General features: G+C 40.2%; 1 protein-coding gene across 1 annotated transcript in view; it reads right to left on the bottom strand.

Moving 5' to 3' along the window:
- APBB1IP (amyloid beta precursor protein binding family B member 1 interacting protein) overlaps positions 1 to 27,738 on the bottom strand; it is a 60,871-nt gene that overhangs the window by 10,175 nt on the left and 22,958 nt on the right. The window contains exons 5-10 of the mRNA XM_027889736.1: positions 26,956 to 27,033; positions 24,896 to 25,055; positions 21,673 to 21,794; positions 16,913 to 16,987; positions 15,603 to 15,746; positions 12,089 to 12,199 (exon numbers count right to left, since the gene is read on the bottom strand). Coding sequence (XP_027745537.1) covers positions 12,089 to 12,199; positions 15,603 to 15,746; positions 16,913 to 16,987; positions 21,673 to 21,794; positions 24,896 to 25,055; positions 26,956 to 27,033 — 690 coding nt within the window. The remainder of the gene's footprint in view (positions 1 to 12,088; positions 12,200 to 15,602; positions 15,747 to 16,912; positions 16,988 to 21,672; positions 21,795 to 24,895; positions 25,056 to 26,955; positions 27,034 to 27,738) is intronic.

A 27,738-nucleotide genomic window follows, 5' to 3' on the forward strand; every position in this document is an offset into this window, starting at 1 on the left:
TGTAAAACTGTGATATGTTCTAGATAGACGATCATTCAAAGTGCAACACCATCAGAAGTATTCTTTCTCATTTGTTTGTACCAGAAACCTATACAATCTTTTTTTAATTTTAGACAAAATTTAAGATCTCTTCCCCTTACTGATCAAGGTAGTACTGGTATGTGCTGACATACTTTTGCAACTCAAAGACCACCAAAATGCTGGGCTGCCTACTTGCCTAGGACTGAAAATTCTCCCCGAGGCTCAGAAGGAATTTGGTTTCCCTGCTACAGCAGAGAAAGATGCAAGTCTTTAGTAACTTGGATAGAATAACATACTGTGATCTCTTGATATGCAAGGAAAAGAATGAACCCAAAGGAAAAGGCTTAATTACACCCTATTTACATGTTCATTTCTATCTATATTCTTAGAAATTATAAGTGCACAGTTAGTGAAATACTATGAATGCACAAAATAATAGCCAAATATGTTCCAAGGATCTACTGTTGTCACACCCCTCTCTTTTCAGCCTGTGCAGTTAAAAACTCGAGGCATGTCTACACCCAGCAGCAAGGACCCTGGGTTTATACCTATCATTAGGCCCCCAAAGCAGAGCAGTGCTGGAGGTGAGGAATTTGGCAGGATCCCTCAGTGCAGAGTGCTATGAGCAGCCTGCCAGCCCTGGGCTCATGTAGCTGCCAGATGTCTCCACAGATGCCTGCTGGTGGTTTGGACATCACGGCATGGAGGTCAAACCCTGCCCACACCTGGGTGATCCAGGGGTTCAAAAGCAGAGCCAAATACAGAGGCCTTGCTCCTCAGCCACATTTCTCTTGCACTCCCCTCAGCACTGCAGACACCAGGCTTCCCTTGCTTGCACTGACCCAACTGATCATGAGGCCACACTGATTCCAAAAAAAGGGAACTGGTCTTGATTAAATATAACCCATTTCATCATGCTGTACTTTTGGGTTTTTTTTAAACCCAGCAGTACACAGCATGACCTCACATAGGCCATGGGGATAAGGGCCACTGTGGCTTGGCAAAGGAATGAGTGGCACAGGATGGGACTGCACAAGGCTGTATTGCTGGCAAATCCCTGCATCATCAAATTATGGAGCAAGAGTGAACACACCAGGGAGATAAACGTGAGGAAATAAAAACCAAACAGATATTAGTCTTGAGTGGTCTCAGTAGCAGATGAGTTCCAAGGCAGTCCTTGAATGTTTGCACTCACCTGCTCACTCAGGTCACCCTGTTGGCCATTTTTCTGCAAACACACAGCTGACCATCTCCCCTGGACAATGAATATGAAAAGTCTGCTCCAGCCCTCTGGAAGGGTCCACAGCTATCCTATTTTCTTACATTGCTCTGGGGCACTCCCAAGCTGCAAGCTAGAGATGTCTCACACTGCAAGCCCAGAGATGCCAGCTCACTGTCCCCAGGTGCCTTAACTGCAGAGCAGGCACCATGCCCACCTCAAGGACCCTCACCCATCTGGTACACTCACACATCACCCCTTCACACAGTTCAACACACAGGGCTGTATCTCGCTCTTATACACCTCTGTCACGTATCAAATGGAGGCAATAACAAGGCCCCTGGACAAACAGCCTTCTCCAGCTCCCCAGCATCTGCCTGTCCTTGTCTCCTGCAGCCTCAGACAGCCTGAATGCTGCTCAGAGTGGGCTCCGCTACTGCAATACATGGCCAGGACACAATGCCTAAAAATCCTTATTACCTTCCACCATTTCTCTGTTATGTGACCAAACACAGTGAAAATCATAAGAGAATTCAATCTGAATGGTATCTTTAAAAGGGAATTGTAAGCAGGCACTTTTTTGTGCAGCAGAGTACATCCCAAACACCTGGGTTACATACCAATAGAGACAAAAGAACCAGGAGGTGCAAAGAAAGACCCTGCAACCCTGGGTAAATTCAATTCTTCAGGCACTTTTCAATCAGCAACTAGCAATTTTGCTCCAGTGTGTACGGTACTACTGAACCCAGCAGATGGCACCCAAAGCTTTCAAAAAGGAAAAAAGCAAGCTTTATCTTTTTAACTCCTCCTTTTTCATGACAAGGAAGTCCACTGCATCTATATCTTTCCCTCATTTTCAAACATCTCACCTACCAACAGTTTTTTAATACAAGAAAAAATAGAAGACTTCTAAAATTTAACAAATGGTTCATGCAAACATCTGGAAGAAAGTCCACACTGCATAACAAGACAGAAGAGGTCATGGCATAGAGCAAGCAAGGTAAATGATGCTGTTCATACACACAGTCCTGCCACAGCAATCTGCTTTTGGGGTGCTCAACAGGGGCTGCTGCAGACCTCTCCTCTGGGGCACCCTATGGAAGTGTTAGTTTCACAAGAATGTCCCTACTGTGTAAGATCAAAGGTCCCTGAACCCAGTATCTGGACTCTGACACAAATGGGGGAAGAGAAAGAACAAGATAAGCATATATGACACTTCCTTCTCTGTACTCTCACTGTCTACAACTATTTTCAGCTCAGGCGATTTTCTGAGCACAGGGGATTTCTCCATATTTAGATTCTCCTCCAGATACTTCTTCAGCTTTTTATTAAACACAAAGAGAGTTCTGGCATCCACAACATCTTTTAGCAACAATTTTCACAGTCTGTCACAGACTCTGTGAAGAACCACATCCTTCTTCTCTAAACCTGACTGCCAATAGCTTTGTGTAACAGTCTTGTTTTGGAGGAGACATGAATGCCTGACCCCCACCCACACCTCTCCATGCCACCCCTGAGCCTAGAGATCTGAATCATATTCCTGGGAATTTGTCTCTTTTTCAGCCTACAGGCTTCTAGTCTTTTCAGTCATTCCTTCAAAGTAATTCCTTACCTTTGTTTATCCTTGTGGTTCCTGCTTGATACTTTTCCAAGTTTATTATATATCCTCTCTGACATGAGAGAGCCAGAAATGCACAGGTGACCATAAACTTGTGCCACGGTAAGGCAGCATTTACTGTTTTATCATCTGAGCCTTTCCTAATGCTTGATTTATATATAAGACATCCACCGAGCACCGAACCTCAGCCTCACAACGGCCTTCCAGAATTCTTCAGTCTGCCCTTTCCTTGATGACCTGAATAACATGACATCAGCAGCAAGTTTCCTTACCTCACTGCTTACCCTGACTGTGACTATTTTGAGACTGTGGGCTCCTCACCATCCTGAGAAGTTGAGAGGGAACTGTCAGTGAACGAGGTGAGAGTGTTCCTTGCTGGACATCATGGGAGTAACTTACTAGCTACCCTCTAGCCTATTCTTTTACTGGCTATTGTCTCCACTGGGCAATCCATCTTAACTACTGATATTCACCAGTGGGGCCTATTCCAAATTGCCCCAATCAGTTTCTTTGATTAAATTACTTCAATCAGCAACCATGATTAAGCACAGAGTCACAAGTATGTGGTGTCAATTAGGGACCAAACTAGCAGGCTGCTGAACCCTCAGCTCTCAGAAGGAAAGTCAGACACCTCAGAGCTGTTCAGACACTGTATCTTCTCTTTGTAACAGCTGAGAACTGTACTGTTTCTCACTTTCCAAAAAGCAGCAGAGGCACTGGCTTTTTTTACATATGATGTTATCAACGACACATAAAGCTTAACTTTGTACTGGACCCACAGCCCACTGAGGTCAACTGGAAATATCCTCATCACCTTTCCTGGGCTTCAGATCATGTCTAGAGAGGACTGTTCCATACTGCCAGTGCAGAGGCTGCCTACAGCAGTTGTCTGCAGGGCCAGACCACAGACTCAAATACCAGCAGCACCAAGTTTAATACTGAAGGTTTATATCTATAGAAGATTATTATTAAGTGGCCCAGACAGAGGCATTTGGCTTCCTGTGGTGGTTAGATCCATGAAGCGTGCTTAGTTATGCTACTTTGTAGCATAACAAAATTATGCTACTAATGTTTCAGCCAAGAACTGTCACACCCCACCCCAGCAGCTTGCTCCCTCGGAAGAACTGTACCATAGTGAAATTGCTTCAGCAGTACAAATGGCAGAAGTCTCTGCTGTCGATGCTGACCTTTACAAGCTTAACTTCCCAGTAAAAACTTCAGGCAAAATCTATTAGATAGTGCATAAAAATGGTGACTCAGGGTAAGCAATTCAAAGAAGAATCTAGGCAGCTGGAAGTCCCTGGAAATGCTGACTTGGTATGAAGATCCCTAAATGATTCTGTGATTCTGTGTGGACCAATTTCCTCCTTTCACAGCTCCTGTGTCTCAGAAGAGTGCTCAGTACTGCACACAGATGAAAGGAGCTGTAGTCACTATGCAAGTCTGGTTTTGCTAAACTAGATTCAGAGTCCCTGTAATAACCTCTCTGTGGGACTAATAGAGGTCATAACAATTTCACTAATGACTGCCACGTGAGAAATACTGTACTTTAAGGCAAAATGGCACTCACCTCAGTTAACGTTACGCATCTCACACATAGACGCAGATAATTTATTTTTTTATAGGGTGCAAACCGTGTCCTGAGAGGATCATTAAAATCAACTGACAGCAAAGTGAAAACATCTTCTCTGGAAAGGTTTAGCACCTTTGCCTCTGAAACATGCAGCACCAAAATGAAATACAAAAGACAACTGCTTAAAAAGCAACCACTTTAGAAGTCATAGTTTGAATAAAAAGTGGGAATATGCAGGTAGAAAGAGACTTCAGAATTTTTCTCACTTTAAAAAAATGTAACAGCGCTTTGAAATAATACAGACTAAAGTGAACTTTTTCTGTCGATGCCAAAACTCTTAATAATGATTAATTAATCACATCATTGAGCCTGATTTTGCAAGTATTAAGGTCTGAGCACCTCAAATGTCAGGCTGCAAAAGGACGTGCCATGTTTCACCCAGGAAAGCACTGAAGAGGTCTGGAACAGAATCTAGTCTTATAAGCATCTGTCTATAAGCATCAACTGTCCAGAGATAAAGAAAGCAGAAGCACTTGAATATAAAGAGGTTATTTTCTGGGGAGGTTTAAAAAAATATTTGTCCATAGATTACATTTTCAGATATAAAATAAATTCTTTGCCTAAGGAAAAAAAGATAGAACACACTGAAAACCTGAAGAAATGGGAACTGAATGATGTGGTTTCTGTAGTGTCTGCCAAAACAAATGACTAAAGGCCATGTGTGCATGAAACTGGAGATTATCCCAATAAAATGTTCTTTCTCTTTGCCTTCTTCCAGCACTGAAGATGAAAAGTAAACTGAAGTTATTCAGGCATCTCATTGGATTCCTTGCCCCAAAATATATGGATCATTGCTCAGTCTCTGAGGCAGAAACAACAGCCAGAAGCATAAAGACTGACTAACTTTGGATCAAAAGCTTTGGCTCTCAGCTGAATTTTCACAAAATGGTCAATATTTTTGGATATCTTAACTGTTACTGATAAACTTGTGCTGTGTTGAGCTAGCTTCCCAGAAAGGATGAGACTCTTCTGGTTCCCATGAATTAATACTCATCACCTTTCAAAAATCACACTGAAGGGATTTGAACTTGCAATCTTCTTTTAAAACGGTCAAATTCTGATGCCATACACTCCTTGCATGAAGATGATCAGGCTTAAATGCTCTTTTGAAGACATCTGTGAGTGAACTCTACAGATAAAACAGTAACTGTCCTATTATAAGGAAATTATTCTTTTGACCTACAGTAATGACGGAGGCAAATTTTTTAGGTCATTAAAAATACATGTACTAGCTATTGTAACCAAAGAGGTCTGCTTTATGCAGGAAATAATATTTTCCAAAGCTATTATATTCCACTCCTCACTGTCCAATCTCTGTCCTTATTCTCTCCGTTGTTTATACGTTAATCTTGCAAAACTGCCCATGTATTATGACTGTAATCCCACATATCTGAAAGTGTTCTGCAATAAAAAGTATTTCTGCTTTTGCTTTCTCAGTTTATCTAGCAATGAATTTTACTCTGAAACACTTACCTGAAGCATTCCTGCTAACACAATTTCCAAATCTTTAACATAAAGAAATACAAAATCTCCTGTTTTCTATCCTTGTTGCCTGCACTAGCCATTTGTTCTACACTGTTGTTCTCTGTAGTATTTTCTATCTCAAACACTGCTAAATTTCACCTTCTACCTTCTTAATTGTCATTGTGTGGAATGCATTATGTACAGGACTCAGTCTGAGACAGAGCACACTGGGTGTGAGGGAAGAGGGAATCAGGAGCTAAGCAGCTAAATACCAAATTATCTGCTATAATGATGCTGCTGTTGCAAACAGAAGCTACTCTTCTTGAAAATTTACTCCCAAATTTCTTTGGATCATTTCTTTTAAAAAATTTGTTTCCAAATGATGCCAGGAATACTTAACTGTTTTGACTGCACAGGAAAGTGAACCCAGCTGTAGAAATAGAGGATGATTTGCCTTTGTCTCAGTTTATCCCCAGGAAACCATTTTTTTTCATCCTAGATTAATTCAGCATTATGCACCATTACCTCCAGATTACTCAAGCATAACCAGCACCAATAAACTATAATTAAATTCACTCTTTGTCACAGGCACATCAGACTGACTAAACCAGCAAATTTGCATATAGATTACCTTGCTATTTGTCTGCTTTGAAAGATTTTTCAACATGGTGTGACAAAATCAGCTCCTGGACTAGCGTGTGTGCGGATGCACACACAGAGACGTTCAATGCACAGAATAAACATTATGTTCACAATTTCTGCTCCGTGCAATAGATGCTGTTGCTAGCACAATGAACAGATCCCTTCCTTCCAGGTGGAATCTCTTGGTCCTGAGGACTTTCAGCATCAGAATAGGAAGTGAATTACCATCCATTTCCACAGCATTTCCCATATAACATAGTACATGGTGAACGAAGAAGATCCACAGGGAATCTATGTATATTGCATTTGTAAATGCAAAGGTAACTGAGGAACCAAACCACTCCTACTTGCTGTGTGCAGTCTGTGAAATTGCTTTTTCTGCGAAGGAGAGAGAATTTTGTTCCCTCACTGTTCCTCTCCCAGGACTGGCTAGCACTCTCCACAGGGTGGCAGGGAGAGCTGTGCTGTGACCCTCTCCTGCCTTCTCTGCTGGGAAGAGAGGGACAGATCTGACCTTGACAGATGCAGGTTTGAGTGAGGGTCTTCTTTCACACTTAGCTGCCCTTTCCTTTCTTCTTTTCTGCATATGGAGGTCTCTAGTAAGAAAAGACTTGCTTTGTCTGATGTCAAAATAAAGGGTGGGATCTTGAAATTTATGTAAGCATTACATTTAGGCCGAGCAGAAAATAGGAAGAATCTGCATGTTTAGAGAAGCAGATGTCTTGAAAGTATTTTTTTTATTCAGAGGCTTTATTTTTCATATGCTGAGGGTTCTTTGTGTTGTTTTTTAAATGTGGGACTTCCCTTGAGGGAGGAAGGCCTGTTTAGCAGTGGTATAAAAAACCTGGGTTTAAGAAGGTTATAGCTCAGTGTAGACCAAGGAGCCACTGGGAAATAAAACATTTCAAGTTTTATAGCTGCCCCAAAGCCTAAGAATTCCTGAAAGCCAACTCTGCTGGAGCCTCTGTGCTAAGGTACAGTCTCATCCTCAGGACCCAGCCACATCGGTTCTGGTGCGCTGCCAGGGACAGCTACAGGTGACCCTGCTCTCAGACACCAACCACCAGCTGTGCCCTTTTCAGTTGGTCCCAGCTGGGCTTTCTGCTGCCTGAGAGCAGCTGATATGAGGAAGTAGGTGCTTTGTTCCGTTACTGCAGTTGTGTCCTGAATCATCCTGAAAGGAAACTCCTCAATAAGCTCAGCAAAGTGCTCTGTCTTTTGCTAGTAAACACTGTGATGTGCTTTTTAATTGTTTCTGGCACACCATCTTTTTGCCAAAAAAACAGTTAAGTACTTCCGGCGTCATTTGGAAACCAATTTTTTTTAAGAATTTCTAATGATCCAAAGAAATTTGGGAGTACATTTTCAAGAAGAATAGCTTCTGCTTGCAACAGCAGCATCATTATCTCCTCAGTGTCTTGCTGGTTAACAAATAAGCAAAAACCACCTCATTTTTGCTGTAAGCTATAGTAGATACAGTGGGGTGCTGAGGTAATGGGAAGAAATTTTAGGAAAGGAGCACTCACAACACATTATGCTTCTCTAGCTGTAAGAGGAACACCCTACAGGGTGGATCTGCAGAAAAGACTATTTATATTTGAGTTAGACTAGGTTCAGTTTCAATATCACAGGCCGCAAAATCCACCCCAGCTTCAGGCTAAGTATCAAACACCTTGCCCATGATGTGCATGATCTTGCTGTTGCTACACTAATACCAGTACCCAAGCCAGCATCAGCTAAGTAACCCAGGTATGACCACTGAAGTTGAAATTAAATTGTTAGATTGAAGAAGAAACAGGACAGGGGGAGCTGTAGCTCCTGGGGATTCGATCCATGTTAGCTGAGTCAGGCACTAGGACTAAAGGCTCACTGTCTCTGCAAGCTCCACACCTGACTGTAGCCTAGGAGAAAAATCTGCAGAAAAAGCATATATCCCATTCAGAGAGATCCAGGGTGGAGCAACGTTCAAAGAAAATTCAAATGTTCAGAGTCATGAAGACTTTGAGGCAACACCCATATTGTTCAGGTCTGTGTAGACAACCTGAGAAATCTCATCGTTCTAGCTAAAACCAAGTCACCAGTGTTGTGTTAACATTAGTTATAGTGCCCCTCTTTCCTTTGAGTTCTTGGCAATGCCTGACACATAGACACAAAAACACATTCTCATTCTGCTCATTCTTGTAATATTTCTTGAGTGCTTTTCCCTCCTTAAAGACACACTATGAAGATGTAAAGATGACCAAGGCTGGGGAGTGGCAAAATAAAATGTTTTATATTTTCTCCCTGCCTTTTAAGGCAGGAACAAATGTTACTGTTTTTAGCCTAATTATTTGTTTAGAAGACTCATCATACAAATGGGGAGTGGAGGAAAAGAAAGGGCATTTCCTTCAAGCATGAGGCCATATTCAACTCCAAGCCAGCCCATTCATGGCCATTTGCTGCCATTTCAATGAACAAAGGGCACTTCCCTGTTCTTGAAGTAAGGATGCCAATTAGCTTAACCAGTCAGAAATAAATACAGTATTTTTTCAACTCAATGCTCAAAGCTGGGAAATTATGCCTGGTTCTGAATTCAGCAGGATATTCTGCCTAGCACAGAAGCAAGGTACTGCTGAAGCTGTTACATCCTTGCACATCTCCTGCACCATAAAATATAATCTGGTCTCTTGCCCGTGAGCTGGGCAGTTTCTTTTGTTACATTTGAGACATTCAGAGCAAGTAACTTGGCTGATGGCTGCTCACTGTTTTGACACAGTAGTTCCTAAGAGCGTCCTCAGAAAGCAACAATTCTTTTAAAAAAATGCAGTGGTATGCTATTATTCAAAAACATTCCAAGTGGTATTACAGCTTGCTGGAGCTAATAAGGGCTGTAGACTAAAATTTTTCCCCAAATGTGAAAATTTCCTTTGATTCACAGCCACCTCAGTGAACAGCTAGCATGGGCTATGGCTGCTACTCTCTCAATTACTTTCCCCCATTTGCCGTAAGACAGATAATGTTATCCTGCAGAAAACACAAGCAACTAACCAGAAAAAAACCTCTACAGATCCCATTGTCCTGAGGGACACACAGGGGAATGGAAGAGCTATGAAGACACAGCAGAGCCTTGGCTGTGGAGAAATTTCCAAATGGCTTGGACTAAACTGGGCATCCAAATTCCTTCAAAATTACTAGGTTATCAGTATAATAAAGACAAATTTCTACCCGTGAAATCCATTACCTTTTGCTCACTGCACCTGTCTGCAAAAGTGCTGTCATTTCATCTTGAGGACTTCATTCTCAAAATATGGCAGGATAAGAAATCATCAAGGATGATGGTTTGCTTTCCTTTGACAAGTCAGGACAAGTTTCTCCCAACAAGAGAGATATTTTCTTCTGGGAGACTTCCATATAAAAACAGACAGGAACAAAATGTGACTAAGTGTGACAGATGGTTCTACGTTACTGTCCATACACTTTTGTGTCACCAAGATCCAATCAGAGAAACCGACATTTAACTTTGCTTTTTCCCTCAGCCCACAGATCTCAAGATGTATGACATGCTTAGCTCCAACCTCCGAAGGTAAGAGAAGGGTATGACAGAACTCATTGCAGCAGTATGCCTTCAACAAGGTATATGTAGAATTCATATTAATGTACAGAAATTATAATAAATATTAAACTCTCCATTGCACCACCCTCAGAAAGCCACCCTCAGAGACTTCCACTTCTGAAATAACAGAAGATTAGAAGATATCAATACCTGCCCATACTTCCTGACCAACTCCAACCACTGCAAGAGACAACTGTTAAAAGAAGCTAAGGTTGAAACTGAGCCAGAAAGGAATCCACCAAATGATGATTTGTAGGAATTAAAATGAAGAACAATCACCGTAAAATAACCTACTCATCACTAAGTCGTGTTGCTCAGAAAAAACGATCTGATCAATATGATGTTTACCGCCAACACATTTTAGAAGCATCAGAGCAAACAGTCTTGCTAAGTATGTCTCATACATTTATAAGCTTATTACACTAAAGCTTTCCCTAGTGAGCTTTTGATCTTGTTCTTCTCATTTCACATTGAGGGTACAGCACTAATATCACACATGAAATAAAGGAAGTATTTTAGTTGAGTTGTGACTTACTGCTAGGGAAAATAACATACTTCTTTTCACAAAAGATGGAAGTAATTATTGTGAACAGTTAACCACATTGCTAGGTGCATTCAAAAATCATGCTTTTATTCTCACCTGAACAGAATACGAATAACCGTCATTAAATTAGTCAGGTACTTCCTTGACCACTCATCTGTTTAGAAAATCAATTTCCCATTATTTTTTACATCAGCTCCCCTTTTCCTTTTTTCTCATTAGAGGTTGTACTTTTCAGAAGCAATACTTACCTGTTAATTTTAGAAGGCTCACCCATATTTTACAAAAAAGGATAAAGTACTTCTTGCAGAGCATTTTGTGGAGGACTATAGTATTAAAACTGCTCTTCTGTGTTAATTAGATACATCTGTTTCAGAAAATAAGTATGTGTCTATAAACCACTTCTGCTTGGCCATGTGTAAATTAGGCTAGCAGATATTTTGTAACTGAATAAAAAAAATGCTCTAAGAATACAGCTACAACCAGAGATGTGGTATTATAAGTGACATCTGATGTGAATGTGTCCTTTAATTTTTTTTTTCTGAGATGGCAAGATACTGTGTTTTCTAATACTCTGTTTGCACTGCAGGTCTTTAAAAAGAAAGCAGCAACAAGATTATCTTCTGCCTTGTACACAGCAATTCCACTGTATTCTAAAATGTGTATTAATGACAGATAGCAAGCAAGGCCCAATTACTGCAACCTCAAAGCTTCGTTTCTATCTGATTTAGGTGAAAAGCATGGGCTTCTTTTCCTTTCCTGAGAGGAATGCAGAATTCCCAGCCTATTTGCAGTGCTACTACCTGGAAAGGCAGCAGTGAGATACTTATTCAACAGCAAGCATTGATTTTCATGACTGGATGAACAATGTATTTTGCCCTCCTGCCACAAATAGTTTTGCAATAAAATATGACAAACGAGATGTCTATTCCTGCAAGATTTTGTGTCTCAGTTCAACAAACCCTCAACAGGTTTGCAAAAAAAATAGACATACTTTAAAAATTATATAATCCATGGTGCTCATAACATCAACATTAGGGACTGCCAGTCTCATCACACATCTGCCCTGAGTGCCATTTGTCCAAATGTGCCCAGTCACCTGAACAGGCAGCACATTCATTCCTGTTTTGAAGACAACTTTATAGATGCAGTGTAGACATGTATCATAGGACTATCAGTAATAAAATTAAGGTTCTAAATGTATGTATCTGATCAATAATGAAGCAAAGAAGAAATTACAGATTATGTTGCAGAAGGTATTTTATCTCATCAGGGTCCCCGGAGTTCCAAATTTAAACACGTTTACATATAAAAAAAAATGTGTGACATTTGCAGAACCTGGTTTTCTTGTACATTACCTTTAAGACAAAGCAGTGATCTGTAGGTGCCTTGTATTTCACTTTGTGTTGATAACCGTAATACACGTTCACATTCTCAAACTGCAGGAAGCATGCCAGATCCCGTGATGTCTACAAATGAATACCAAGCACATCACTGTTAGAACTAATTGAATTTTGATGTGAAACTCATTAATAGGACCTTTTTCGAGTGCATGAATGCCAGTGTTTTCTGTTCCTGTAACTGTCATGAGGCTGATTGAAAAAAAAAAAAAGATTAATTTTAAGTGTGTGCATTCTTAAACTAACAAGTGGAAGAAGGTAAGTACATATTACAAATAATACATAACAGTGCAAGTTTTCTCTTGTTCTGGTTTTGCTGTGCTTCACTGCTTTGTGTGGAGATTTTGGCTTATAGATAATAAGACCAAAGAGAATACCATAGTAAGAAATCACACCCTTACAATTCTGCGTGGAGAAAGAAAGTTTGGGGTTCTAAATTCCTTCAAGAGCTTGTTTGTCTTTTGTATACCTAACACACAAACTCTCATCAGGACATAAGCACACATTTCATCTGTTTTGCTTTGAGCTTTCTTGAATTTCCTGGCATCATTCCTTTTCTGTTTATCATAGTATTGTTCACAATACATTGCTAAAATAACAAGGTTTCTTCTGCTGGCACATTTCTCAGTGAAGAATTTTGCATACAAAGCAGAACTTTCGCAGTCCTTTGGGTGGAAATGCAAAAATAGCCATGTCACGTGGTCACTGCTGGCTAAACCAAGAAACCAGGAAATTACAGGGGGAAAAAAAAGAAAACAACAAACCACAAACCCCCTCTACTCCTAGGAATGAGGTTATATTTCTGCATAATTGGTTCTTCTATGCTGTTCTCATTGATACTTTCATTACAATACACCCTTGAGTTGGCTTTATTTACAAATTGAGTTTGCAACTAAGATTTGTGGGGAGAGGAAACACTCCACACTGTATGTAGCAGGGCTTCTCTCTCTCCCCTGTCTCCACTGCAGCTGATGCCAGAGATTTTATCAGTGACTGTGTGGACCTAGGTTCCAGAATGTGCCCAAATCCATGCAGTATATAAGAGTTGTTCCTTTCCTTTAGGTACCAGACAATGGTGATTAAGACCAATATGAATGTAGTTGACATTTTCTTAGAGTAAGGAACAGATTTTTATGCAAGGGAGAAGGCACTTATTGGCAGTATTTGTGTAATGTTAACATGACAAAGCAATATAATTAACAGAAAAAGATTTTTAAATTGTAGCTGCTATTCTGATGTTGTTGTTTTGTGACCCTGTCAATTAACAGCCCATTTTGGAATAGGACATAAGTAGAGCAATGCCGAAGAAAGAAATTAGGATAGCAGTGCTGACTGGTGCTGGTTTGTTAACAAAAAAAACCCAAAGCAACAAAAACCACCACAGGCATGCTGTAAAATTACCTGAACACGTACATTCAACATGTGTTTTACAGCCAACACAAAGTGCCAAAGGTATGACAGACTTCTTTCTCTCTTGTAACAAGTGATAACATGAATATACAATGAATTTAAAACAGCTGCAGCAGCTGAAGATACTATTGTAAGACACTTTCTTGTTTCTGTACCTCAGAGAAAAATCACTCTACCCACAACTGAATGATGTGCAAAGTGCTTGTGCACTCTTCACACCATCCTGACATGAGACGAACTCTCATAATTTAAGGGCTGTGACTGAAGAGCTCTACTGAATTCTGCTGTAGTGCTTTAAGATGTTTAACACTCTCACTGCACTCCGTTCATCTACCAGAGATTACTGTCTCCACAATAGACATGTTTACTGAGCCTCAGCTGTTCCAATACAGAGTGCAGTAACTAACTTAGATAACCACTAAACACAGATTTGAGCTCAAAGACTTGGCTTTCTCTGGAATGTCTAAGACACGGACATGTGCATCCTTTTGCTGAAGGCTGTTACGGATGCAGGAGCAAACAGTTGACTGGTACTATTTGAAAGAGCTGTGACTACCTACAAAAGAACTAGATTCAGGGTGCTCAATCCCTGTGAGTGCCTGAGTTGGTAATACAGTGATTTTAAAGCACTCACACTGTTCCTAAAAATGGCTCAGTTATAGGTAGGGTAGTACACAGCCGGTTACACAGGCTGTAACAACTAACAGGCAATAAAGTGTAAACCAGCAGTTACAAGGTGACTCTGTGGCTCCATCTGAGCCTACCTTTGCAGCCTATCCCTTGAAAAGAGAAAGCACGTCCCTCATTTGCGTTATTATGAAAAGTCACTGAAATGGGTATCACTGGATGATGAAAAAAGGCTGAGTAGCTATCACAACATGCTTGCCCTGCCTTGGTGGTGTACTACTGGTCATCATTGGAGGCATGCTACAAGGAAATGTCCAAGATGGACTCTGCACTGGACTATTCTTACACTTTTTCCACCTTAAGTGCCTTCCAAATACCATTCTAGATCCTAATCGATAGGATGCTGAGTGTGCAGCATGATTTGAGGAGTGAAAGCTGTTATCTCAGGGTCAGACAAAGTCAAAGTAAATGGCTGTGAAAGCAGCAAGGTAACCTGTGTTTCACTGCGATTTGGTTTTAAACACAGGTTACCGGAGCAGCAGAAGAGCATTCCTTTACAAGATATAATTTTTTTCCTTTGTAATTTAGTCAGGAGCAGTTAAGTTTTAAAGCACAAATCCTAACAGTAAAGTTTCACCAGCAGCACCAGAATTTCCAAATATGAAGCATTAGCAGAGCTGAAAGTGGTAACAGCAGTGGTTTTCAGAATACAAAAGAAAATATAAAATACCATCAGTCCCAGAATCCACTATTCTACCTCATTACTGTGGAAATGAAAAGCCAGCCACCCTTATGTGCAACATGTCCAGGACCCTTTGCTTCTCCAGTACTGCCAATTCAGACTCTAAATATTTTGCAATACTAAATGTCAGTGCATTTGATTCAGACAGGTAGATGCTTCTGTCTCACTTCTTTCTACACAGAGGGCAGTCTTAAAAAGCCTTAAAAGGCACAGCACATTCTCTAGGTACAGATCACTGTAGGAAAAAAAGTACAGCACTTCTACATGCTGGTTACCGGTGCAGAAAGTATCAAAAAAAATAAAATTCTACCTTTTTGGTGATAAGAATTAAGTTTACCTGACAAAATTTTAAAATACTCTTTCCCAGGGAACCCATGTAACAGCGAAGCATTTTGGCAACACAACACCTGCTGATGGGTGCTTTGCTGTTTATCTTTCCCCTACTGACTTCCAGAGCAGTGCTGTTTCCTTAATGCTTTTATCTATCCCCACAAATCAAAAGGAGAGAAACATGACAGGAATCAGTGACTACATTCTAGTATTTGCACAAGTGGTGTAGTCAAAGATGAACCATAAAAACCCCAACCCTCTCAGATGCACCAGACAGTGCTCTTAAAAATGTCACCTTGGGAGTTTTACACTTTCACCTCCATGAATTGTTTTATTGTTAAGAGGATTATTTGGCTTCCTGACCTTGGTTTTTCCTTTGGGTACATAATAAATTCCAGAAGCTCGCAGAAGAAAATAACGCCTCTTCCAGGACTTCTTTCCATCTTCTTTTAAATAAAGGGCCCCTTCAAGTTCTGGCACAATGACAGATGTCCCACAGAAGCTTTCCTGTGTAACAAGAACAACAATGCACAAAATAAATCAATTTAGGCACAACCCTATCAATAAATAGCTATCAAAAAATGCTTCTTGAAAAATAAAGATATTTCCCGTGACAATGAACGTATGAACGTGGGGAATGCAGGAGGTGAACACCGTAGGCAGGCAAAGGAAACTTTTGCAAGCTAATGTGGTAACTCTGCCATCCAAGTTGGGTGCTCACACTGAAAAAGAAGGCTTTCAAAACCTCCATTCCTTAACAGGTCAAGCAAAAACCTACAAAAGGTTTTAACTAGACATAGATATGCTCAGTGAAGGCAATAGAGCAAAATGGTTGGTACTCTTGCTGGGTTTTTTTCTCTACTGCTGTATTTATAGGTTCTGTAAAGAAATAGTTCTGCAGAGAGATTCTTTAGAGACTCCTCAGAGCTCTAAAAACATACAAGAAAATTTCCCTCTCAATCTCTGCTTTCACCTTTAAATACAAGCTAGCATTTACAACACTTTAAACAAATACACTAATTGTTTGCTCGAAGGACCTACTGTTGGATAATTTTTAATGCCAACACACCTATCACTTAACATTTGCATTTTAGAATTCACCAGGACTTTTGCTGGGTGACATCTGGTGTCTTCATGAGATCTACTGATTTTGAAATGTGAGTCCTCAGTCACCTGAGAAAAGCATTTCCTTACTGAACTTTTACCAAATTCAAAATGCTTTCTTGGAGAACTGTGATAATATTTTCCTTCAAATAGCTCTGGGTTTTTCTCAGGCATGCAACTGAAGTAAACTTGAGCAGGAAAGACAAGAGGTTAAACAGACTTTCTGGAAAAGTGGAAAGGTTCTTTTTCTGTTGTAGTAAAGCTAATAATTAGAGAAGAACATCTACTTCTAACCCAAAAGATAATTGCTTGCTACTGGTCAACCTTAATAACCATAAAAGGTCCCAAGGGCTGGCCTAAGGGTGCACAATCTGCATTTTCAATGAGGGGCAGCAGACGCAGAGGAAAATCTACCTATTAAACCTGAAATACAGAGATGCCAATGATCACAGAACTTCCTGTTGTTACACACATACCCACAAAGAACTAAATGCTGTTCTTGCAGAGCAGTGCAGATAATGGCAGAATTTTGGTGACATTTGCATCATCAGTCTAATAAACTGACTTACCTCCAGCAAAGCCTCTTTGTTTTTATCATTCATTTCTTTGCTTTCATTCTTGCCTTTGTTTGCCAGGTAGAAATTCTGATGAAGACACAAAAGAAATGGATGCTCATTATAAAGCCAGCAATACAAGTAACTAAATACTACAAACTCACTCAGTAGTTACTGAGTATTTAAATACTGAATACCTGAGTCAGCAGGTGCAGGAGGCAGATGCTCATTGACCCTTCTTATAGAAAAGTTTAATCACACCTGCCTGCTCACAAGTTTTAATTCTTTAATTTAAATATAATTCAAAAGTAATACAAAATTACTTTTACCCACATGTATACAGCCTCCCAAAATCAAAAACAGTGGCTAACGGTTTTGCCTATTTTTCTCGTTCAGTGGGTTTGGTTTTAGCATTCCAGTTTTCACTGCTTCCTTTATTATTACAGGTGGTAGAGAACCTAACATTTGATTGCATGCTGATATACAGTGAATGCAAGGCAGTATCGAAAGGCTAGAAAGCCTTTTCTAACAACCCAGTCTTGCAGTTTGGATGTAACTCAGATCTTAATTATTAATAAATGTGCTTATATGCTAAAAGCTTTATCCAAAGTTACTACTTCCTGCCTTTAAACCCCTGCTCATATTCTGCAAAGTATTTTTATGCAGTGAAGACAATATTAAAAAATCTAGAAGAAATTCGAAGAAATGATCACCATGATATCTTGGCACACGTGCTCCAGCCTACCAAAAGAAAAGCCTACCCTCCCTTCCATTTCTGTGCCAGAGGGTTCTAAAGATTCAACCCGCCTCAGAGGACTCAGTGCCTATCCCCCTGCAAACAGGGAAGCACCTCAGGTACATACTTACCAGTAAAAATAAATTCACCCACTGTTAAACAGGAACAACAACTCTGCATCCATCTTCATTGTACAGATGGACAAAATGACAGCACTTGGACATACTTGCACATTCTGGCAGCAGGAAGGTAGCTCAGGAACATGCTATGGCTTGTGTGCTGGAGCATGTGCAGTGCCTTTGCTCAACAGCAGGGCCAGACAAGCAGAGCCTGGCAGGCTACAGATTGTAAGGCAGCTGAAAGTGAAGGAAGCAGGCAGATCAAGGATGCCAAGCATCAAGCAGCATCTGGATCCATGGGCTTGAGGCCAGAATGATAACACTCAAAATTCTCATGTTCTATAATTTTTCAGTTTATCTGACTTATCATCTCTCTCCATTTTTTCATGTCTCAAGACTATGAGAAAGGGACAATACATTTACATGCCTAGAACTCCACAACAACTAAACTGAAACATAAACGCAAACATTACCAAAATAAAAGTGAGAAGTGTGTAAATGAAGGAACATGCTGTTACTACGATATAAGAAAGAAACAGACAAGCAGCAAATCTGCCCTGCCAGCATACCATGTTTACAAGCAACAAGGTCTATCTGATCTCCCACACAACCACATCTTCTTTTTCAAGCAGTGCTGTGAACAGCTGTCTGCCAAAACACAAGCCTCAGAGCAGATGGTTTTTGGAGGGGCACCAGGAGAGGAAGGGGAAGAGGTCTGGATCTCAAAAACAGTTCTTTAAAAACTGCTTTCTTAAAAGTTAATATTAAGTCAGGCAGAAATATATAATATCAGAAACACAGCCACCTGCAATTTGGCATGTGCTGATGCCATGTCTATGGTATGAGAAACATTTAATACAATAGACAGTTATCCTAGGAAATGCAGCTGGCTTCAGACTGCCTGGATATATTTTTAGTCCACAGCTGAAGGTAAGCAAACATTAAGGACCACAGCTTTGTATCTACATCTGAAGACAGTACTCATGGCGGAAAAAAACCCAGGCCAGCTCAAAAAAAGCACCACTTAAAAGTGTGTTCTCAGTATAACCTTGAGTGATGCCTGCCTATGCAGTCCAAAACCATAGGTCTGAGTGACAATGAGTGACTCATCCTTCTGGAAAAAAACCAAACACTGTTCTGAGCAGCTGCAGCCAAGTCCTCTGTGCACATTCAACAGGTCTTCTTGACAGACAGCACCATCATAGCCCTGTTGGCTTAATGTTGGCACACCCACTTTGGCACTGATGAAGGTATGAAGAGAAATCTCAGAGAGCACTGTTAGGCTGGGTTGGACCTTCAGACTTCGGGATGGATTTGGAAAGTAGAGGGACATGCAAGCTGTAAGCCTTCTTCTACAGATCATTATAAAGGCATAGTACAACCCCTAAAATACACAATCAAGATTTATCAAGGTAAGTACACCTTGTCACCATCTGAACAAGGCTTGGCTCATCAGCTTTACTACTGGTGGGAGAGCATTCATCTGGCTCAGTCAGCCTTCTGTGCACTGATAATAAGAAAACAAAGCTCCTCTGATTACAACCGATTCACATTCAGGCATCTGGCATTTATTTAGCAGAAGCACAGACCACCCTGTACTGACATAATCAATCGTAAAGAGAGAAAGTTTGCAACAATATCCATGCTGGATCTCTACCACCACAGCTTTTTCATCAGGGAAGCAGGGCTCTGTCACCTAACCCAACACTACACAGATGTACACTGTCATCTTTCACCTGTCAACACACATTTCCTTTGTTACTGATTACCTCCTCTGTGTCTTTGCCCTGAAATCTGGATGTACATGGTACTTATTTGTCAGTGGCTAAAAACCTGTGGAGCAGACTGTGCACTGTACTTGTTTTATCACTGTGTGGTCTCCTATTTTTGATGAGAAGCATTCATCCTAGAGGAGGCAAACCACATGTGTCCATAACAGGTCATTTCAAGTCCAGTAGTCAAAGGTCATGATAAAAGGCAAGCTCTTTCCTGTGTGAGGACACCGCTGTGAAATCCATGTTTGGTTTGTGATGTCAGGTCATTAACGGGACAATATATGGCTACAGGGCAGCCCTCTGCATACATCTACAGATTTGAGAATTAACTATTTCTTACATTCAAAAGACAGGTCTATGCATAAAATCTTTCTGCTTAAGGCTACAGCCACCTCCTTTTGTATGGAAAGGCAGGTAAAAAAAACAGGCTGTATCTCTCTCCACTGTATAACCCTCAAACAGTGAAAGAAAGAAAGTGTTTTCAATAGTTTCAAAAAACATCTGTGGTGGCATGTAAGCAAACCAAACTTGGATCATGGTATAAACAGTAGCCTTAACTACTGCACTGATCAACGTTCACATCTCTATATTCATAAAAAAGAATTTCCTACATGAAACATCACCTCTCTCATACCTTTCATCCTTTCTCATATACAGCCTCTTGTAACTGGGAATACAGCAGCAAATACTTGTCAGTACACAGCAAAAAATAGGTGTTCCAAGACAGCATGCTACCCCTGCATCTCCTCCTGCTTAGGTTGTATTTTTGCTTACAAAGTACTGCAAGGTCCACAACAGCACAGATCAGACACCATGCAGCAAACAAGGCGGCTGCTTCATACTCCTGACTACCTTCTTCGAGCAATGGGCTGCCTGTTTACACTCATCCAAACTGCACCCAAAATGAGGCCACAACTGGCCAGCTCACGTCCCCTTTCAGATCACTGCAACTGTGTACTGAATGCAGCATGGTTTGTGCAGAAAAAAAAATAGAACGTGGTCATATCTGCACCTCAGGATGTGTCCCCCAGAAAAGCGCACACTAAAAATATTAGAAGATGCTTGTAATTGCTCTGAAGATCAAAAATGTAAATAAATATAAGACAACGTTCTTTGAAACCCCCAAAAAGAGAGAGAAATTAAGATTACTAAGCAATGGAAGTACAGTGAAAAACACTTCCCTGTTCTCACTTCTATTTTTTTGCACTTTTGTCAACATACTCAATAATCAGGTTCCCTGCTACCCTTTTATGTTTCCTTCACTGGGTAACAGTGGAGACAAAATAAAAACCTTGACTCATAGGAAGTTGTCAAACTGGTGAAAAACAAAAGTATCACCCACTGGGTACTAGCCCAATTTCACTGACTTCAAAATAAATATTCAAGCAATGAAACTCACTGTAGCTGTCCAGTTCCGAAAGACACTACAAGTTCTTACTCCACTCCCTTCTGACACTGTTGAGAACTCTTGCTTTTCAGAAGAAATAAAATGTCAGTTCAGTTATGGGTTGGAAGGTGTAGCTCTCACTTCTGCCTCACATATGAGGGAGCAGAAACATAATGTACTCACTGCACAGACTTGCAATAATTTTCATAAATACTGTCCCATAATAATAAAAAAAAACCAAAACCAAACCCCCCCACATGCTGTTGCCTGCACTGTTTATCAAAAGAAAAACACAGGAAATCAAAGTTCATGCAAGGAAAAGTAAAATACAGTGTTCTAAGAGCATGACCAGCATTTAGTCAAGAGTTTAGATTCAGCTACCCCTTAAAAATAACTGTGTTTCCTCCATTTTTCTTTCTTTTAGAGTATATTTTAGCTGAGAATTATGCTTTGAGCTTTTGAAAAGAGGCCTTTAACCTGACAACCTCTCCTTTCAAGAGAAAAGCACAGGATCACTCAACCACATGACAAAGCATCACCTTTCCCATGTTATAAATGTTTTCTTTATTTGCCCATGTACCAGTATATATTTTTGTTTCACTCTTGTCATAGACTTGTGATGCTCCATCCCTGTAGATGAGTTTTACTTTCTCTAATTCTGACCTGACAGAGCTGAAAGCAAATTATTAATGCAACGGGCAGCATGCAGACTAAATGACCTAAGTTTAGACTCTAACCCAAATACCATGTTAGCTTACCTGGGGATTTTTAAATAAAGCATATTTTTCCTTTTTTTCCAAAAACAGAATCTTATTCTCAGTGTCTCGAGTCCAGTCTGATAACACCGCAACAACATTTTCATGGTCTTCAAAAAACCTTTCTGGAGAGACAGAAAAGGTAATGTAAGACATTCAGACTCTTTCTCCCCTCTCCTGAGGCTGCAGAAATTCCTGTGTAAGAATGTAATCATTATCTGATGTTCACTCAGAGCTGGACCATCCAGCTCTTTTCCACTACCCAGACAGGAGTAAAACCACATGAAATCATGTCACATGGAAGGGCATAGCAGCTACAGAAGATGTCTTATGTAGCTGTGGCAAGCTCTTGGATTTCTCCTGAATCACTGTGCTGTTGCTTCAAGATCACAAAGGATGGAAACAGTGACCCATCAGGAGCAGATGGTTACACCCACGTCTTCCAATGGCTCTCTGCTTTTGTCTGCTTTTGGTTTTTTAAGGTTTGCAATATGATAGTGAGGTATATATTCCCTTCGGTGAATACACTGAAACAAATCTTTTTACTTATTGGAACAAATGAAAATTTGCTTTTTGTCAGCAGGGAAGAATTCTATGCACTGAAAATAAAATGTTCGGTTTCAAGCAACTGTATTTAAAAACACAAATAGAAAAAGGGAGGAAATAGGAAGACAGACTGAGAACTGATGTGAAGATATACGGGTTCACCCACCATCACTGTAGCTAGAAACCTTACCAGGGGTGTGGGAGACCTAGTGTCAGTTTTGTCCCTTCCTGATCTGCTCTGAACCCAGGTCCTCCACCCAGGAAAGCCACAGGATATGCTGAGGTTAGGTAGCTCTGATATCTTCTTCTGCAGCTTCACTTACATAAAGTAGCTGAACAGTAATATAAACCCCTTTTCAAAGGGAAAGGAATTAAGTATCATTTGACAGGTCATTTTGGAAACACCCAGCCTGTACTTTTCTACAAATTCAGTAAGTAAGTAAGTAAGTAAGGGAGCCCCTGGTGGTCTAGAGGGTAAAGGTGCTGCGCAGAGACCCGGGTTCAATTCCCGGTCAGGGCCACTCCCCGGGCAGATGGAGCTCGTTAGCCCTGTAAGGCAATCCATCTACGTCCTGAGGACCTCGCTGCCATTGTCCAAGGTCACTTGGCCCCAGCAGATGAACCTCAGGATTAAAGGGTGGGCTCAGTTCCGCGCACACTGTGTCTCACCTAAACAATCCAATGCGCAGGCTGGAAGGTGTAAAAACCTTCCCCGGTTCTTCGTTCGCGAAGACTGGCCATTACTTACTATATATAAGATACCCTGTCAAAGGTCTTGTGATTAAAATTAGCTTGGACCTTCAGATCAGTGTGAAATACTTGCCGCTCAGATTTACTTCTTAAACTAAACGTAATTTTATTCTCTTAAATGCCTGAAAAGCAGGCAGAAAGATGAACTGCAGAAAAGCCTGTCTTCAAGTTGGTAGTAATAAAGCTATCTAAAACAGCCTAGAAGTATACTGACAAGAAAAAAGAATAGTTCACATTGTTTTGATTTTGAAGAAAATTAACTACAAGTTTCTGAGCACTGGAAGCAGAAGAAAGAATATGTACCATTCCACTCATATTGAAATTCCCTTCTGCAAACAAAAAGGCTACATTCCCAGCAGATTTGGACATGGTAATAGATGTCTGCAACAGGAGTTAATAGACTTTTCTTTTTTTCCTGAACCAGCTACAGGTTTATTTCTTTTGGTACTTTTCTTCTGTCCTGGCTTTTAAAATAATTTTTATTCGTTATGAGAGTAATTCCTTACTATACCAATACCCTAACACTAACCCAAAGCATGTAGCATTAGCTGGGACTAAAGTAATACACGTAATTTTTACTTATCAAAAAAAAAAAATCTAATCATTAACTCAATGTTTATAGCATATAATCTCCCTGATACTTTCAGATTTAACTGCATGATGGGAAATCCAAAATGTCTATCCAGATTATGAAGAAACACAAGTCCATTCTTTTTAGTGACTATGGAGATTCAGATAACAATCTCTTTATGTGCTGTCATCCTAACACTCAGACATGTCTGTCTTAAGTCACACTAGACAAAAGGGAGCAACTTTCTAAGACAGGAAAACACTAAAATTATTCATCTCATATTTATGAGATTTCTAGGGTCAAACGACATCTGTAGTCTTTCCTTAGCTAAGATAAGCAGGTACAAAAGAATGCAGCATCATTATCATAATCAAGTAGCAAGAACAGATTGGTAGTAAATATCTGTGCCAATCTTACAAGCAGATGAGCATCTCCTCGCTCATGACCAGTCAGGTTTTTTCCAGCTATTTTTAAATTTCTTTGATTTAGGTTAGCAGAATGATTGTAGCTGGGGCTCTTTAGTGCAATATTGATATTTGACTTTATTTGTGCATTTTCTGCTAAAGGACTGTAAACTCAGAACATTAAAGGCTGTTTGACCATTTCCCATTTCTCTAGGTCAAATGCGACCCTGAAGGAAGGTCATGGGAATTTTCCTTTTCCTTTCGATGTCAATACCTTTGCAGTCAGGGCAATAAAAATATTCTGAAATAATTCACAATTAGAGAATACTCTAATCTTAATCAGACTTTGAAGCCTTTTTCAAACAATACTCCTTATGTTGCACCAAACAATATGTAAGTTTTGTACACCTGTTTCCTAGGGGCCTGCAGGCCAGGTTAGTTACTTCCTAAATCATAGCAGAGCCATCAGAGAGCAACATCCTGTTCACAGCCTCACTTTAAGAGAACGACTATCACAAATGAAGAGCGTTAGAAATTACTGATATGCTTCTCACAGTCTTGTTTAATTACAACATTTGTTTGGCCAGTATGTTACAGCCTGCTGACAGCACTAAAGCACTGCCTCCTCTCTTCAAAGAGCAGAGTTGAGTACTGGTGTGTTCGGGTCTGCCACCACCTTGAAATTCACACAGCCCCTTCATTTTTTGTAAAATAGAATAGTGGAAATGGTGATGGGCAAGGAGCCTTCTGCAGTTCACACCACGGCTGAATGGACTCACTTCTACAACAAGAACAGCTCAAATATATTCCTGCAGCATCCCTCAGCTTAGAGTCTGTGATGTTCCAACTCCAGGGTGCACAGGGGCAGGAGGAATGTTATTACATTTTCACGATTACCAACGGCATAGTATGCACTGTGTCTGTTTGCTATGTGCTGTGTCACTACACCACTTACCAATCTGCAGCTCTGGGTACATTTCATACAGACACCAGTCGACGTTGCAGTCGCAGTGGGTTTTCTCAAACAGATTGTCTAAAACATCCCGTGTCACCTGACGTTCATCCACCATTAGTGACTTTGAGCTGTTATCGTACATGTGCACCTTGATAACGAGCTGAGTAGAGTCACAGAAGAGTCAGTTAATTTCAGAAGCAAGAAAAAGGCTAGTCTGAATCTGCTAACACAGATAAGAAAGATTAAGGCTGAAGGTTATTACTGATTCAAAGGCACCCTGTCCCACAGTGAGCTTAGGGAATAGAACAACTTGGAAGTTTTCACATTATACTGCCACCAAAATGAAGATCTTTTCTCGAAAAAGAAAATTGAACCTTCTCCTATGCAAGATTTCAAGAAAGGTGAAATTGCTAGGGAGAAAAAAGCAGAGATTAATCTGGTCTCTACATCTATTACACGTGCAATTAAGGAAAATGCTTGATAGGGAAAGCACGTACAAAAGGACAGAATTCTTAATGCAAGCTAGAAATGTGGAAAGCTTAGATTTTAATGAGAAAAAGAGCAGAAGAATCTTGCCACACTAATAGAGTAATCTGAAATTGAACTGTACTAAGACAGGCAGTAGTCCAACAGCCATCAATAAGCAAACAGATGAGTTATTTATATTGACCAAATTAACCTAAGACACTCATTATTTCTTCATATGGTGAAGTATTTGTTAACACAATGTGCACTTCTTTCAGAGGAACAACACAAGAAAATGCTGTAGTATGTAAAATGTGATAAAACCCTGGAAATACATTATAAGGAAAGTACTTAAAATGCTCCATTATTACTGAAAACAATAGAATAATTCTCTACAGGGTCTGTACATGGAAACTGGAACCAAACTGGTGACTTGGGCGGACTTTTCCATACAGTCTTGTTTAAATAGCTCCTTATTTTAAAATGTGCACATAAGAACCAAAGTCTGCCCCCTCCTGAAGTCCAAGCTGTGAGCTTGCTTTTCACTACCCTCCCTGGCCTCTGCTCTCCACTTTTGTAAAAGAGAGAAGACCAGTTTTCTTGACAATTATTTAATCAATTCAGATTTCAAGAATGGCACAGTAATGTCATAATAGTGACACAGCCATAAGACTGAGCCCTACTTCTACCACATGGTTCCAAATATTCAGGGTGGGGAAAAAAAAGTGTGGGGAGAAAAAGAAATCTCACAAAGGAGAAGTGCTAACATTGCAAGGAAAAGAGGATGAGCAATGGCAATCTTAATATTCAACAAGGGTAAATAAAGCCAAAATTGGTGAAATCCCCCCCGTACATTCTCTCAGAAGTAGCATTTGTACATGAACATGAAGAGTTCTGTGGGAATCATCTCAAGTCTGGACCACCCCAAATTTATTGGATACTTCAATTCTTCTTGGAAGCCCTGCAGGCTCTGATCTCCAGCACTTCCCATCTTCTGTTTGAGCAAGACTGAAAGGTCATGACTATTTTTAATTCACATCCATTTTTCAGGGTTACTGAACACCTGCAACTCCTGTTGAGCTCAGCTGGAACACCAGTTTAGGATGAGTGGGCATAATTACATGACACACTGCAACACTGTGCAGGCACTGGCTGGAAGCTTTCTAATTTGCTGGTCTAAGATAATTTCTATTATCCTTGTACATAACTACACTGCTGTGAAAAGATTTAGCAAGAAGACCCTCATTAATTTAATAGGGTTTAGCTAAATCCACATCCACTGCAGAAGAAAAGTTTAATACTTCTGAAACTAGGACAGCATAAGTAAGCAACGTTTTAATGTACATTCCACTTTCTCTAAAGCAACCTATCAAAAGTGTGCTTTGCCTCAGAATTAAAAAAAAAAAAAGTAGAGCTTTCCAAGTCATCCTAAAAATAAGTCCCTCAGGTGGATGACAAGACAGTTCCACAGAGTATCTTTACAGATAAAATATGAAAACGCTAGTCATTTTAGTAAGAACTTTATTATTAAGAATCATGATAATAGGTACTTAGCTGGTAGCTCTTATGGTAGCTTTTACTATTTTAAGGCTCACCTTTTTAACTTTGGCTTCCTTCAATTTCTCCAATGCAAGTTTAATCTTGTCAGCTTTAGCCTGTGCCTCTCGTTCTTCCTGAAAAGATACAAGATACTTGTTGTATTTCTTTTTAAGTAACGCCAGTAATTTATGTTTACTTGAAAAGTGTTGTTTCTTGTTATTTATACCAAGAACATAAGGCTTGCCATGGGAAACTTCACAGATATAGGGAATCTCCAGCTTTCCTCGAGCTGATATCCTCCAGCCAGCGCTTTGATTTACAAGTTCAGTGCTTCCTTTTGTTGCCCAGTCCTATAGCTCAACAAACATGATCTGTTCCTCAAAAGCTACAGGAATGCCTGAAAACTGGACTCTTCTATGTTTCTGTATGTACAACTGATACAAAAGAGGAGGTGAAGGAAGGTCCGGCCTAATAAAACAGCACTGTGGAAGCAGCTGCTTGGAAGAAAACTCAATTCTCAATAGGGTTAAAAGCTAAGAAGGCTATCTTATTCATCTCAAGTTTTGAGGCAGGTTCAACCAAAACTAAAGTACTCCTGACTGATATACCTTTTGTTGAACTAAACATCTTTTGCTTTATCACTGCTTCAAACATGCTTCTTGTTGCCAAATTTTCCACTATTAATACCAGACAATTAGTTAACAATATATTTGGGTTTTTTTTCGACACAGGTATGGAAATTTGCACTGCTACAGCTCAGCAATGCTTAACTTGAAGAATCCAAATAACCTTTTGTAGCTGAACAGAAGTTCTAGGGAGGGAAGAGCCTCTCACACTGT

The sequence above is a fragment of the Empidonax traillii genome, unplaced genomic scaffold (genome assembly GCF_003031625.1).
Source record: "Empidonax traillii isolate 1590-97213 ecotype Southwest subspecies unplaced genomic scaffold, ASM303162v1 scaffold271:size677799, whole genome shotgun sequence".
Taxonomy (NCBI): domain Eukaryota; kingdom Metazoa; phylum Chordata; class Aves; order Passeriformes; family Tyrannidae; genus Empidonax; species Empidonax traillii.